The following is a 14,390-nucleotide window of genomic DNA, read 5'->3' as shown; positions in this document are numbered from 1 at the left end:
TATGATATTTCAAATACTTTTTTCTATTTATTAGTTTCCCCACCGATACTGAAATACTCAAACTCCATGAAGCCACTTTCTTTTAAAGAGAATAAAATTATTTCATAAATTAGTTATTTTATTCACATTATATATTTTTTTAAATATTTAGATTAGAAAATTTAGCACAGAGAAGAAATTTATTTCCTGACACTTAATTGAAATTTAACGAAAAAATCGATTGAGAATGGAAACAATAGCGGGCTCTTAATTCTATGAGCACTTGTGTAGTATATATTTTGCAAATCATAGTTAAGGACTAATTCTCATTCCAGAGTTGAACAAGTTTTGAATCTTCTTTTAAAGCGAGGCTTTAGAAGATTTTTGGATATGAGACAATTAAAAGATACTTCTGAATTTAGATGACTGTTATTTTAATATCCCTTCTACTTGTATAGAAATTGAAACAATTTGAAAATACTTTTACTTTTAAAGACCTGTTTTTACTTTTATCTCTCTAAAACTGTCCTTTTTAGAGAAGAAAATTACATTTCACCTATGACAAACTAAGAATTAAAGAACTAAATTTGAAAACTAAAATGTCGACCTTAAATGTTACTGTTGATTTATGCCACGTCAGGATAAGGTATGCAACAATACCATGGTGAAGAGAAGATAGGAAACAGAACTGTTTTTTTTAATAAGCTGTTAAAAGTAGGACTGGTTTACTGTCTTACCATAAGACACTTGTAAATTATAGATCTCTTTTAATGTTGCCTGAGTTAGAGACCTTCTCATTGTGGCTTTAATGACATCACTCAATACCAACCCTGAACTGTCAGAATTTTTAATGGTCAGATCTAGTCCTTTCCTAGCTCCTCCCTTTCCCCAACCATTCATTTATTTATATACACATTTGTTTTGTTTTTTTTAGATTTTAGTGAAACTCTGCAGTTTTGTTTCTCCGGCCGAGGAGCTGGCTCAAAAAGATGATCTCCAGCTTTTATTCAGTGCAATAACCTCTTGGTGCCCTCCCTATAACCTGCCTTGGAGGAAGAGTGCTGGAGAAGTCCTTATGACCATATCCCGTCATGGTCTTAGCGTTAATGTAGTGAAGTATATTCATGGTGAGTATCTCTTTATGTTCTCATTTTAGGTGCTCTAGATTACTTACGCTTTTCTCTGCCTCATATGATGACAGATTTGGTTTTCTCTGTCAGTTCTCCAGAGATTCTGTTTTAAGTTAAAAACTGTATATTTGTCAAGATAAAAAATATTTATTTTTATTTGTGAGGCAATTTAAATGTTAGAAATTTTCATCCAAACAATGGATATGTACAAGAGTTAAAATAATTTCATTGTGGTGTAAATGTTCAATTATGATGTAAGTTCTATGTCGTGGCCCATTCCTTCTTTTAATGGGGAAAAAAAAAAAGTTTTTTTGAGATGCTACTGTTAAATGTCTTCCCGAAGATATTTCATTTCATAAGTAGACAGATAATCTGTTTGATGCATCATAACTGAAGTGAGGATTCTTTATCTGCACTAAGGAAAAATTGTCCATTTTGTTTCTTTCCTCCATTCCTTTGTTAAATCTTCTTAGTTTTTGTTACGTGAAACTGGGTTTCTTTACACAAATAAATTTCATTAAAGGTAAGAGAGGGAAAGTCTTCTTTGAAATGCTACCAATCACCAAAATCAGTGATGGGGTATAAACTGTGTTTTAAACTAGTGATATAATAGGTGGTTCAAACATAGTTTTTAAAATTTTGTTTCTTGAAGTATTTCTGTATCTCATTGATCTATATTCATTCTAATACGAACTTTTAACTAGTGATTGAGTTTGTCTTCTTAAACTTAGACGTTAGTTTTTAATTCTTTTTCCCATCCTTTTACTGTATTAATATAAAAGATCAAAAATATTTGGCAGTGGACAATCATTTTGTTTAATGATAAAGCATCCAAATATGATGTGAAAACTCTAATAAATGTCAGCTATTTTTCAACCCTTCCTATGTTACCCTTTGTTTACTTACTTAGAGGTACAGCTTTCCCAATAAATTTGAATCATGTATTTACTTTTAGAATGTGTAACATTTATCTTATGGTATTTCATAGATATATTAAAATTTAATATTTCACTAAACACCTGTTCAGAAACAAGAAAGTTTTTTTACACAATTGACGTAATGTGTTTATTTCTTTATTCTTACAGAAAAAGAATGTTTATCTACATGTGTTCAGAATATGCAGCAATCAGATGACCTGTCTCCCCTAGAAATTGTTGAAATGTTTGCTGGGCTTTCTTGTTTCCTCAAAGATTCCAGTGATGTTTCCCAAACTCTTTTGGATGATTTTCGGATATGGCAAGGATATAATTTCCTTTGTGATCTCTTGCTTAGGTAAAACTCCACAATTTAAGTATATATTTTAAATGTTCACTCAGTCTTTTTCATCAAAGGAAACAATGTAGTTTGTGGTTAGAAAAAAATAAATCAATTAGTTATCTAATGATTAGTTTATCTTCTTAGCTTTAATCACTTCTTTTTATTCCTGTTCTGCCAGCAGAGTACAAAAAGTGAATTTAGAATTAAATTGGCAAATGCAGGCTGCAAACACTGTGGAATCAGTGGTTAGATGTAAAGAATAAATCTTTAGAAACTGAGGGAGTCGATGAACTAATTAGCAATTTTCTAAAGTATGAACTCTTCTTGCTTAATTATGTTTTTGGTTTTCCTTATTAGTAATTCAGTATTGTTATTAATTATATAGATTGAATGAGGCCTTTCAAATGTGCATATAAAACAAATTAGTTAATCTGAAATGTTTCACCAGCCCCTCCTTTCCATCCCAAATGTTCCATTCACATACAGAAAGTGGCTGTTTACAAATTTATTAGGAAAAGATACTCACGTCTCATGAGTTCTTCCTGTGCCATCAGTTATTTTTAAGTCATTTGATCTATTGTAAACCAGCATTACTTTTTAAACTTCTTAATTTCTAACACCAGTTTAACCTAGTTTCTATTACTTAATACTGGGCAACCCCCAAGAATATAATTTTGCATTTGTACCTAATTTACAAATGAGGACATATGAAAGTTGATGAAATAACTTTCACATTACTAGATGAGTGTTACTAGTGCAATCCCGTGAGAATACGGGTTGACCAGATGTTATCAACATCCTCATAAAGGTCAATACTCCTTGACACAATAATTCCACTTATGGTTATTGATCCTAAAGATTTAATCCTAAATTTAGACAAAATTATATATATATATAAGTGCTCCTGTATTATGATTTCCACTAGCTGTCCCACCCTCATGTCCCCAAATCTGTGGTTGGCTCTTTATGACCATTAAAAGTGTATCTATGGAGAGCTTATACTAACATGGAAGTATGTATGTGTATAACACTGGCAAATGAAAAACACAGGTTACAAAATTCTGTATATGAAAATAACATTAAAACGTAACTGTTCACATTAAGAAAAGTTTAAAAAATGTATCAGAATATTAACAGTGTCATTGAGTTGTGAGGCTAAGCATACTTTTTCTTTTCTATTTTTGTGCATTCTCCACGCTTATTTTAATGAGAGTAATTAATTCTATTGTGGAAACCCCAATAAATCTTATTCTTTAAAAAATACATTTTTGCACCCCATTTTGTGTTCTCAATAAAGCCACAGTCAAAAGACAATTCCACAATGACTCCAGCATTCCTTTAAAGGAATTAAGATTGTTATCAAAAATTCTTAGACACTCAGAATTTTATTTAAATGTACTCTAATAAGAATACCTGAATTAGTTAATGAAATACAGATAAAGTCTTAGAACTCTTCCTAAGGAATTCGTTTTTAAAAAATTGTTAACAGAAAAAATGTCTTAGGAAAGAAATGGTTAATAAGGTTTTTGGTTGTGAACAGTGCAACTTTGTAGCTGTATAACTTTAGGGAACTTAAGAGATATTTAATCTAATTCTTTTGTTTTATAGAGACTTTCTACCAGAGATTAGTGATTTACCTAAAGTAACCTGATAGTGGCAAAATCAGCACTTATATCAGGTCTTCTGAATATTGGTATAATTTTTTTCAAATACACCATAATGTCTTAAACTCTGTAGATTTTTAAAAATATGTTTTTATATGGGAAAAATTGTAAGAAGAAACTTGGAGTACTTTACACATTTATTTATTGTATGTAAAAATTGAAAATTTCTTTCTGTATTAAATTTGAGCATACAACAAAAGAGACAAAAAATTGCTAAATTATCCTTTTCCTAGATTGGAACAAGCAAAAGAGGCAGAATCCAAAGATGCCTTGAAAGATCTGGTTAATCTGATAACTTCCCTAACAACATATGGTGTCAGTGAACTAAAACCAGCTGGTATTACCACAGGGGCACCGTTTTTATTGCCTGGATTTGCAGTACCTCAGCCTTCAGGCAAAGGTGAGTCTTTTTTTCCTTTTTCCATTTTGAATCACTCAAAGAAATAGAGAAAGAATGAATTAGTCTAACTTTGATTGCTCTTTATTTAAGTTAACTTGTATAATGGTAATCTTTTTTCATTAAAGTTCACTTTTCATGGTGTAATTTCTTGAGTGACAGTCTTTACAGATCAAATACTTGAAAATGATATTATGAAAATATCATAAAATCAAAGTGAAATTTATATCTTCATATTTCATTTTAACATACAATTTAATAATCCAAACATGCCTCTTTTGAATGTTTGTACTCCACACGTTTCCTCTTTATGTGGATGAATCTCGATTCACTCTCTGATCTCGATGCTTATCTCTATGTAAGATGCACGTATATATAAAGCACGAAGTACAAATGCTTATATTTTATTTAAAACTAAGCAAACCTGGGTAGAAATTTACATTATTTATTTCATCTCGGAGAATAAATTTTATAGTTCGGATTTCGTAACTTTGACTCCTCATCTAGTGATCTTTTACTAAGAAAACTTATTGTATAGTTAAGAACATTTAGTTACATAAGAGTGCATGCTAGTTTTACTGTTTATTTATTTAGTTTTAAATGCATAATAACCATTCTGAAGTATTCTGAATCTCGGGCTTCTAATAGTTTCTTTCACTTGATTGTCACTTACTAAGTATTCAATACAGTTATGATATTTTCACGTAGAATTTAGCCAAAAGATAGCAGCATGTCTGTTTATTTAAATTTCACAGTATATTATCTGTGTATTTTATGACATAGAAGTCACCAGTTATAAGTTTTTAAGTCAATGAGAATAAAAATGCTTATTGGAAAATCCTAAATGCGATTTACTGTAGAAAAATATACTGAAAAGTCATAACTTAGGTTGGAGTAATCAAACTTACTGCAATAAGATGTAACCTCAGTGTGTAAAATGTATAGATCTTTTTAAAAGAATCACTAGAAATCCAGGCATGTCTTCTGATCAGTTTAAGGCTTCATTTTATTTAATACTAAGAAAAAAAATAGTAATACTAAGAAAAAAAACTTCTAATTTATAGACTCTAGCTTGAGTATTTCACAATTAACTCTGTGAGTTAATTTAAAAATAGCTCAGCAGTGTACTTCCTATTTTAGACATTTGTTGTTTCATTTGGTTAATCAATCTGATCATCACACTGGCATAATAGCTAGTTACAACAGTATAATTTTGTAATGAGAGAATTAGTAGAGCAAAATAAACCTTCCTTATATATCTGCCTGATGTCTCATCTATAACAGGGATAATAAATATCTAACCTAGCACCTCCTGAGGTTATTTTGAGAATTCAGTGACATATGTCTATGAAAGCAATGTTAACTAGAAAGCATGTTGTCCTAACGTTCAGATTCCGGTGCCCATGAGTAACCTAACCTTTCCAAATATCAGTTTCTTCTCCAGAAAAATTAATGTCATACTGTGTAAAATGAATGGATCATGTTAAATCATTTTGAGTTTCATTTGTAACTCAAAATTATCCATTTCCCATGGCCTACTTTCTAGGGTTATTGTATGGACTAAAGTGTATTGTTCTATTTCACATAAAGGGAACATCAAATGTCTTTTTTTGCCCGTATTTGTTGTGTAATTTGCATATATTGAAATCTATCCATTTCAAGTGTTGAATTCGATGAGTTTAGATAAATGTATATGGTTGTGTTATCACCATATCTTGATATGGAATATCTTCATCCTTGTAAAAATTTCCTTGTTCTCCTTTGCATCCCTAGCCCTTGCCCTGGCAACCACTGACCTGCTTTGGTTTTGCTCTTTCTAGAATTTCATAAACTGGAATTATATAGTATGTAGTTTTTGTTTTGGCTCCTTTCACTTTCAAGACTCATCTATGTTATTGCATGTATCTAAAGTTGGTTCCTTTTTAATATTGGATTGTATTTCATTGTTTGGCCATCCTGCAATTTCTTTATCCATTCACCAGTAATTTAACTATCATGAGTAAATCTATGAACAGTCATATAAAACAAGTCTTTGTGTGGACATATAATTTCATTTGTTTGGGGTAAATTCCAAGCAGTAGAATTGCTGGGTCATATGATAAATATATGTTTAACTTTATGAGAAATTGCCAAACTGCCTTCTAAAGCTCCATTCCCTTGGCAGTGTAGGAGAGTTTGTTTTACATCCTCAGCAACACTTGGTAGTGTTATTCTTTTTAATTTTAGGTGTGCTAGTGAGTGTGTAGTAGTATCTAATTGTGTTTTTTAATTTGCATTTTTCAAAATGATTTTGAGCGTCTTTTCATGTACTTATTTGCCGTCTGATCTCTACTTTGATTCAGATCTCTGTACCCATTGTATGTTCTCCTAGTCTTGACTTGCTTTTTCTTAGCAGCATCTTGTGAAAAACAGAAGTTAATTTTGATGAAGTCCAATTTATCATTGTTAAAATATTTTGTGGGTTTTGCCTCAGATGAAATCTTATTTGAACTAAATTCACTAAATCTTGTGTGTTTTCTTCTAGGAGTTTCATATTTTTATGCTTACATTATGTCTATAAGACATTTAAAGTTTATTTTTATATATGGTAGGAAGTAAGTTTTTTTTTTTTTCCAATATGGATATCCACGTGTGCCAGGTTCCTTTGTTGAAAAGATCACATATGACCATATATCGGGAACCCTTTTCAGCTCTGCTCTGTTGGTTAATGTGTCTCTCCTTACGCCAATATTACATGGTTTTGATTACTGTATCTTAAAGTAAGTCTTGAAATAGAGTCATTAAGTTGTCCAATTTTATTCTTTCTTTGCAAAATTATTTTGGCTATTCTAGGTCCTTTTAACTTCTGTATAAATTTGATAATCATCATGTCAATTATTACAAACAAAAAAAGCCTGCTGAGATGTTGATTGGGAGTACGTTGAAACTATAGATCAGTTTGCAGAGAATTGACATCTTAATAGTATTGAATCCTCCAATCCATGAATATATAGCTTTTCCTTTATTTGGATCTTAATATTTTCTCTCAGCAGTGTTTTATGGTGTACATTGTACAAGACTTTCAATTCTGTTGTTAAATTTATCCTTAAATAGTTTATTCTTTTTGATATTGTTGTGAATGAAATTGTTTTCTTAATTTCATTTTTAATTGCTTGTTGCTAGTTTATAGAAATGCAGTTGATTTTTTAAATATTATCACTTTTTACATGTGACTGTTAAATTTGATGATTAGTTTTAGTGGACTTTTTCTTTTGTACATTCTTATTAATCTAGTTTTGGATAAGAGATGATGGACTGTGGTATAGGAAGGGAGACTCGAACAGCCAGCTGTGATGGTGTCATGTGTAGCACTGCCAGTGATAGTCCTTTACACATTGTCACTCTTTGGATTGGACTGTTTATAAGTTGGGGCTGTGTATATTATGATATACTTGGTACTATTTATCTTACTTTTTGTCCATTATTTGTTCAGGGTACGCTGGGAAATATTTTGATTTCACTGGTTCACTTTCATCATCTATGCATATTCCTGTTACCAAAGAATGTTTACCAATTCATAATTACATTTAAAAGAGGAAACATGAATGAATATATTTATACTTACCTTGCGCTATATATAGATATAATTTACCTACCTTATTTTTAGTGCTGATTTTAGATCAAGTAAAACAGTATAGAAATATAAAATTTAAAAGAAAAAGTAAACTGAGTTATTAATGAAGCTGGTAAACGTACCTGTTTCTGTATGTGAAAGCTTGAAAATTACTTGTTTCTATATTGTATAGCAAAAGCTTTTATAAAACTTTATGCCCTTACCAGCAGAGAGATTTTTCTAAAGAAGGAAATTAGTAAGAAATATTCCTGCTGTTTAATAATAACTCCATGGTGGTTTTTTATCTATTCAGAAACATCACTGCAGGATTTTGCTTCATAATTCATAGCTCTCCATAGCTTCCCAATTTGATCCCTAAACAGAGCGGGTGTTTTTAATATTTTTTAAGAGAATGTGTCTCTTCATAAGAAAAGATAATACCTGTCTTTCTCAGAACTCTTCTGTGACTTCACCTTGACAAAGGTGTTTTCTCGTAACACGTTAATTCTGGCACCACCAAAATAAGAGGATAACATTTTTTTTTTCCTTTTGTGTATTTTTGTTCAAGCTAGTAACTGAAGGGCCTTGCAGTCTTCATCATGGGCTTACTTAGAAGAACTCTTGATCCACTTTGTGCTGGATGCACAGCTGGCCTGCCGGCATGTTGATCGTTTAGCCAGGCTCCATTCTCGCTGGTCATTCACAAGTGTAATTCATTCATTGTTTTCTGTTTCTTATACTTCCTAAACATTTATTGATTTCCTTCCTTCTTTACCAGCCCTCCTGCCACAGACCTTAGTGGAGGCTCTGTAGATCACTCACATGAATTACCATAGATGTCTTTCTAACTGTATACCCTTCTATTCACTTCTCCTCTTTAGATCTGTCCTCTGTCATGTTGCATAACTCTGGCGATTTAGAATCTAAAAAATATTCAGTGTCTGTTTACTGAATGAATGCTTGCATTTCCTTATTTAGACGTTTATTCTTAATTCTTTTTACCTAATGCCTATGTCATTCCGGCTCTTTTTACAACACGCAACTTTTATGTTTTTATTAGATTCTGAAAATAGGAGAGCTCTATTTTTTGTTGTCTGTGTGGCTATCCTTCTAAACCTTACGTTAATGTATTTCTTTTGTTTCTGCTTGTATAGACTTGAGAGTGATGAAATGGTAATTGTCATCTTTTAAAATGATTTCCTCACTTTACCTTTATTTCTTTTAGTTATTTGTGTACCCAACAGATTGAAGGCAGTTAATGCAAAATTTGTAACTTAGGACACATCTGTTTCGTTAAAATATTAGAGCATTTATGTGTCAATATTTAAGGGATATTCCTGTCTCATGTAGATAGAGCAGTCTTTTAATTATCTTTTAGGTTTAATTATTATTCTCCTTTCCCAATTAAATATTGTAGGAATTTAATAGCTATGAAAGTCCTCAGTGGAACTACTCCTGATAACTTCAGCCTTCAAAGTATATTTCAAATTTGTGTGCCACTTAGTTTGGTATTATTATTCAGCTCTTCTTTAGATACTTTTTTCTTGATAGAAAGCCAAATTTTCAGATTTTATTTGGTTCCATTGTACATAAAATCTAATAAATTTGGAAATGATACTACAAATGGAAAATCACTTTTTCTGGATTAGTCACAGGAAATGACTGAGTTTTACATGTAGTATAAGACTGATTGGTTACTGACTTTGTTAAAACTTTCTGCTTTTGAAGCTGGTCATGGAGACAAGTTAGAGTCTCTAATAGTGTCCTTGGTCATTTACTTTGATCACCCTATTTTAACTAGGTGCTGATGGCCCCTACATGAGTTGGATAGCGAGTAGGGTTAAGGATGGATCAGAGCAGATTCATTACTATATCTGGAAATTAGTGAGAGCCAGATGTTCTGCTGACCACTGTATTTCTAGTGTTACCTTTGTATGCAAAGAATACCAAATTTTATATTTGTCATTTAATGGTGTATATATGTACAAAGTATGTTCATTTCAGCTGTTTGTAGTGGACAGTTCCTGTGGTTGGTTATTAATATGCCTTATCTTTTGTCAGTGACATCACTTGAAATCAAATAATGAAGATGAAACTTTGGAAAATCCAAATTTTCCCATATTATCCTAAACTCAACTCTTTCTATTTTCTTGATATTGTCACTTAGCTGAAAGATGCAATATATTGGTTAAAGTTATTCTTTAACCTTATTTGTCAACATTTTTTATTACCTGCAGGTAATAAAAAGGGGAGATACCCTCAAAAAGAACAAGCATACTGTTTATAATGACCTGGAAGTAAAGATAAATCTTTGGTATTTGCCACACATGAAATAAATGTATATGTTATAAAGAAAGAGAAAATGGAAATCATACATAAACATTTGTTTTTTTAATCTTTGCACTTTTCACATAATGTTTAAGCCAGGAATTTTCAGCAGTCTTTCTAACCTATTTTATATTTTTCCTAGTTCTGTGTTTATCCTCTTTCTAAAATCCAGCTTATTCTATAAGGCTCTATGTTAATTTTTTTGGTCACTCCTGCAAATGCCCTGTACTGCTCTAATACTGTGAACCTGGGGACAATTTTTCAAGTCAAACACTTGTTTTCATGTGCCTGAAATATTTTCTGTGTTAATTTCTTTATAATTATTGTCATTAATTTACCTTATACAAGCTATGTATCCAGATTTTTGTTTTTTTCCAATTGGCGTGTTTGAAAATATAGCTAGTAGCTGGCCATAAACTGCTTTAACTAATGTATATGTAAAGATACTGCACGTTTGGCTTAAAAACAAAATAAACTTACAAATTAAAATTTATGAAAGTTCTAGTGCTGTAATTACAAAGGGAAAACTGGAAATTAGAGAATTTTTCCCCTCCTTTTTTTCTGCTGCCATTCTGGCTGCTCTGTTAACTTCTTCAATCTGAAAGTGTTTTCAGATTGAGAGGTACCTGTCCTACACGTCAAGGTCAATCTTGCAGATAATAAAAAGTGACAACTCTTCACATTTTCAAATTCTGAAGCCTGGACCTGTGTAATATGCTTTATTCTTTCTAAAATAGTCTAGTGTTTCAGCATGTGTTATTCTTGAATCGGAATATTGTCAATGATGTATTAAAAGTTTAACCAGTGTTGTTATTTACTTTTAATTAAGTAACTGAAACTGATAAAGAAAAATAAGACCTTTGAGAAAAAAAGCTGTATTTTTAGTAAATAGTCAATAAATGTTACAATTCATGATCTGTTTAACTAGACTAGTTTGCCATGACTAAAATATCACATAGCACCTACTTTTGTGTTCTTGTTTTCTGTTTTAGGTCACAGTGTGAGAAACGTCCAGGCCTTTGCAGTTCTTCAGAATGCGTTTCTAAAAGCAAAAACCAACTTCCTTACCCAAATCATCCTTGATGCCATCACAAATATTTACATGGCTGACAATGCCAATTATTTCATCCTAGAATCACAGCACACACTGTCACAGTTTGCAGAAAAGATTTCCAAACTCCCAGAAGTACAAAACAAATACTTTGAGATGTTGGAGTTTGTTGTTTTTAGCCTAAATTATATCCCTTGTAAAGAACTTATTAGTGTTAGCATCCTCTTAAAATCTAGCTCTTCTTACCACTGTAGCATTATTGCAATGAAAACACTTCTTAAGTTTACACGACATGACTTCATATTTAAAGATGTGTTCAGGGAGGTGGGTCTTCTGGAGGTCATGGTAAACCTTTTGCACAAATATGCTGCCCTCTTGAAGGATCCAACTCAGGCACTAAATGAACAAGGTAAAGCATTTTCATAATTTTATCTTTATTTGACAAAAGATTTCGGGCAGGGTGTTTTGTTCATGTCTTGCTTTCATTTGGTTACAGATTTGAATGACTTGCTAATACGCATTATTGTGACATCCTTATGAATATTTCCCATAATTAGCTTGTTCATTCAACTTGTATTTGGAAGGAGTTGGTGGGGCCTAGAAATATGTCATTGTGATGGAAGACACTTTAACATAAAAACCGAGGGAAATATATGATCCACATGACTAGTCTCTACCACTTTCTGTTTCTAGAGGTAATGAAAACTTCTAGAAACAATTGGTATACTTAGGTGCCTCAAAATGTTTTTATTAATTATACAGAGCAAATAAATATATCTCGTTAGTGATGTTATATATACACACATGTATTATTATTACTCTAAATTTTGTATTTTTCATCTTTTCTGATAAATCTGATAAAAGTGTGGTAGTATGTGACATTTAGTTAAGTATTTAATTGTGTTGAATGAATTAATCTAAGTTGTTACATTGGTGCAAAAGTTATTGCGGTTTAACAGGTTAAAAATAATTGCAAAAACCGCAGTTATTTTTGCACCAATCTAATAAATAGATAGAACTGTTCATAAACTTTTCTTTCTCTTTGGTGCATTAAAATGTAGCATTCTCCTGTTGAACTTCTTCGTTAGGGAAACCCCCATTTAACTTTGATTGGCATTTTCCTTTTTAATACTTGTTAGACAAGTGTGACTTTCTAGCCTCACCAAAATAAAATCTGTCAACATGGATGTCGACCTTTTTTGGTAGCTGGTGGACATGCACATCGTTTTTAAAGGTTGTATTGTATCAGTTGTACTAGTGGTGAACGTGGATATTAAAGATGTATTTTTTAAATTATTAAAACAATTTTTCTTGAATCAAGAAAAAATAAGCTTACAACTTTTGTGATTTGGATCTTCGATCATTTTTCCTAGGGGACTCAAGAAATAATAGTTCAGTTGAAGACCAAAAACACCTGGCTTTGTTGGTTATGGAGACTTTGACAGTGCTTCTTCAAGGATCAAACACAAATGCAGGTAATTAGAAAAGCTACGAGCAAATGCTTTCAGAGGATATTACTTTTGGTTATGTCTTCACTTGCATCTGAAATGCTCCTATCGCTTTGAGAAAACACTTGATTCAGTGATGATACTATCATATCTCTAGAAATGCAATACTTTTAACCTTTATAAGTATATTAATAACAATATATAACATTATTTCAAAATATGTTCTTATATTTTATTCCATTTTATAGTGTACCTTGTATTTAAAGTATTATTCTATTTTTGTATTTACGTAATACAGACTTTTTGTCGAATAACTTTGCTTATTTAAATATTTTCCAAAATGTTTACATTATATGGTGGTTTTCTCAATTTCTTAGTATTTCAAATTAGAGTATTATAGTGTTACAACCTTAGGGAAATGTTGAAAAATAATTCTCTAATAAAACTTCCCTCTCCAGGTAAATTGGATTTATTAAATCTTTTACTTTATCTGTGGTCTCAACTTCTCTTCAGTTGGTTTCTACCTGTCATTAATAGACAATCCAGCTGTATTTGTGAAATAATCACTCTTGCTTTTTAAAAAGATTACTTGAAATTTAGCCAACATCAGAAACCCCTCAGGCAAAAATATCAGTACATTTTGAGAGGAGTAAGTGATAGGGAGGTGAGTTCAGATGAGTAGGCTGTGCCCAGATGTGGATCTTTCTAGGCCGTGCCAAGGAACTTGAATTTTATTTAAGTGTTATGGGAAGCCATGAAGGAATGGATGAATGATGATCAAACTAGCAAACATGCAAATGCATGCCTGTTTGCCTGAATGAAGAACTCAGTATTCTACGTTTTTAAAATATATGTATTTTTTAAATAATGATAAAATAAAATATATTGTGTGTCCCAGGCAAAATGCTAGGTGTAAGAGATGCAAAGATAATTCTTGCCCTGAAGGAATTACAACTTGACAGAGAAAGTTGTAAACACTTGATTGAGAAAGTTGTAAATGCGTAACTATGTAAGTAATTATTTAAATGCAATTTGGGCAAATGCCAAGACAAAGTTGAATGAATTTAGTAGGTAATTCAAACAGTAAGTATAATGGGTACGACAGTAACGGGTCGTCCATGGTATAATACATAATCTCCTGGTTATCTCATGGGCACTGACTGGCAACCAGGAAGTAAGTAAATATGGCATTCCATATGCTAAATCTCAGCACGTCAGTTATGCTCCAAGATCATATAATTCTTAAAAAGTTAGTAAATAGAAAGTCACTGAATGAAGAGGACAGTGGCCACTACAGCAAAATACACTGACATTTATTCTCTCAGGAAGCATTTATTGAAACAAACCAGAAGGAAATCTAAGTTTAATGGGGGAGCAAACGTATAACCAAATAATACAAAGACCGATCATCAACTATTATAATAAATGGCATATACAAGGTACTCTTAAAGCATAAAGGATAGAATGATTACTTTGGAGGAAATACTAAGTAGCGATTTTGATCACTTGGTCCTTTTTTTTATACTCAAAGATGGTTTTGATGT

General features: G+C 31.6%; 1 protein-coding gene across 8 annotated transcripts in view; it reads left to right on the top strand.

Annotated features, from left to right (window-relative positions):
* The window catches only part of WDFY3 (WD repeat and FYVE domain containing 3), a 247,309-nt gene that overhangs the window by 117,672 nt on the left and 115,247 nt on the right, over nucleotides 1-14,390 (top strand). For all 8 annotated transcript variants that reach the window (XM_074323992.2, XM_019731299.3, XM_019731298.3 and 5 more), the window contains 5 exons: nucleotides 914-1,106; nucleotides 2,195-2,381; nucleotides 4,264-4,430; nucleotides 11,340-11,807; nucleotides 12,772-12,873. In XM_074323992.2, the coding sequence (XP_074180093.1) occupies nucleotides 914-1,106; nucleotides 2,195-2,381; nucleotides 4,264-4,430; nucleotides 11,340-11,807; nucleotides 12,772-12,873 (1,117 nt within the window). The remainder of the gene's footprint in view (nucleotides 1-913; nucleotides 1,107-2,194; nucleotides 2,382-4,263; nucleotides 4,431-11,339; nucleotides 11,808-12,771; nucleotides 12,874-14,390) is intronic.

Source organism: Rhinolophus sinicus, chromosome 1, assembly GCF_057876585.1.
Source record: "Rhinolophus sinicus isolate RSI-liver-muscle chromosome 1, RSI-T2T, whole genome shotgun sequence".
Classification (NCBI taxonomy): Eukaryota; Metazoa; Chordata; class Mammalia; order Chiroptera; family Rhinolophidae; genus Rhinolophus; species Rhinolophus sinicus.
This window is presented reverse-complemented; position numbering and strand designations above follow the sequence as displayed.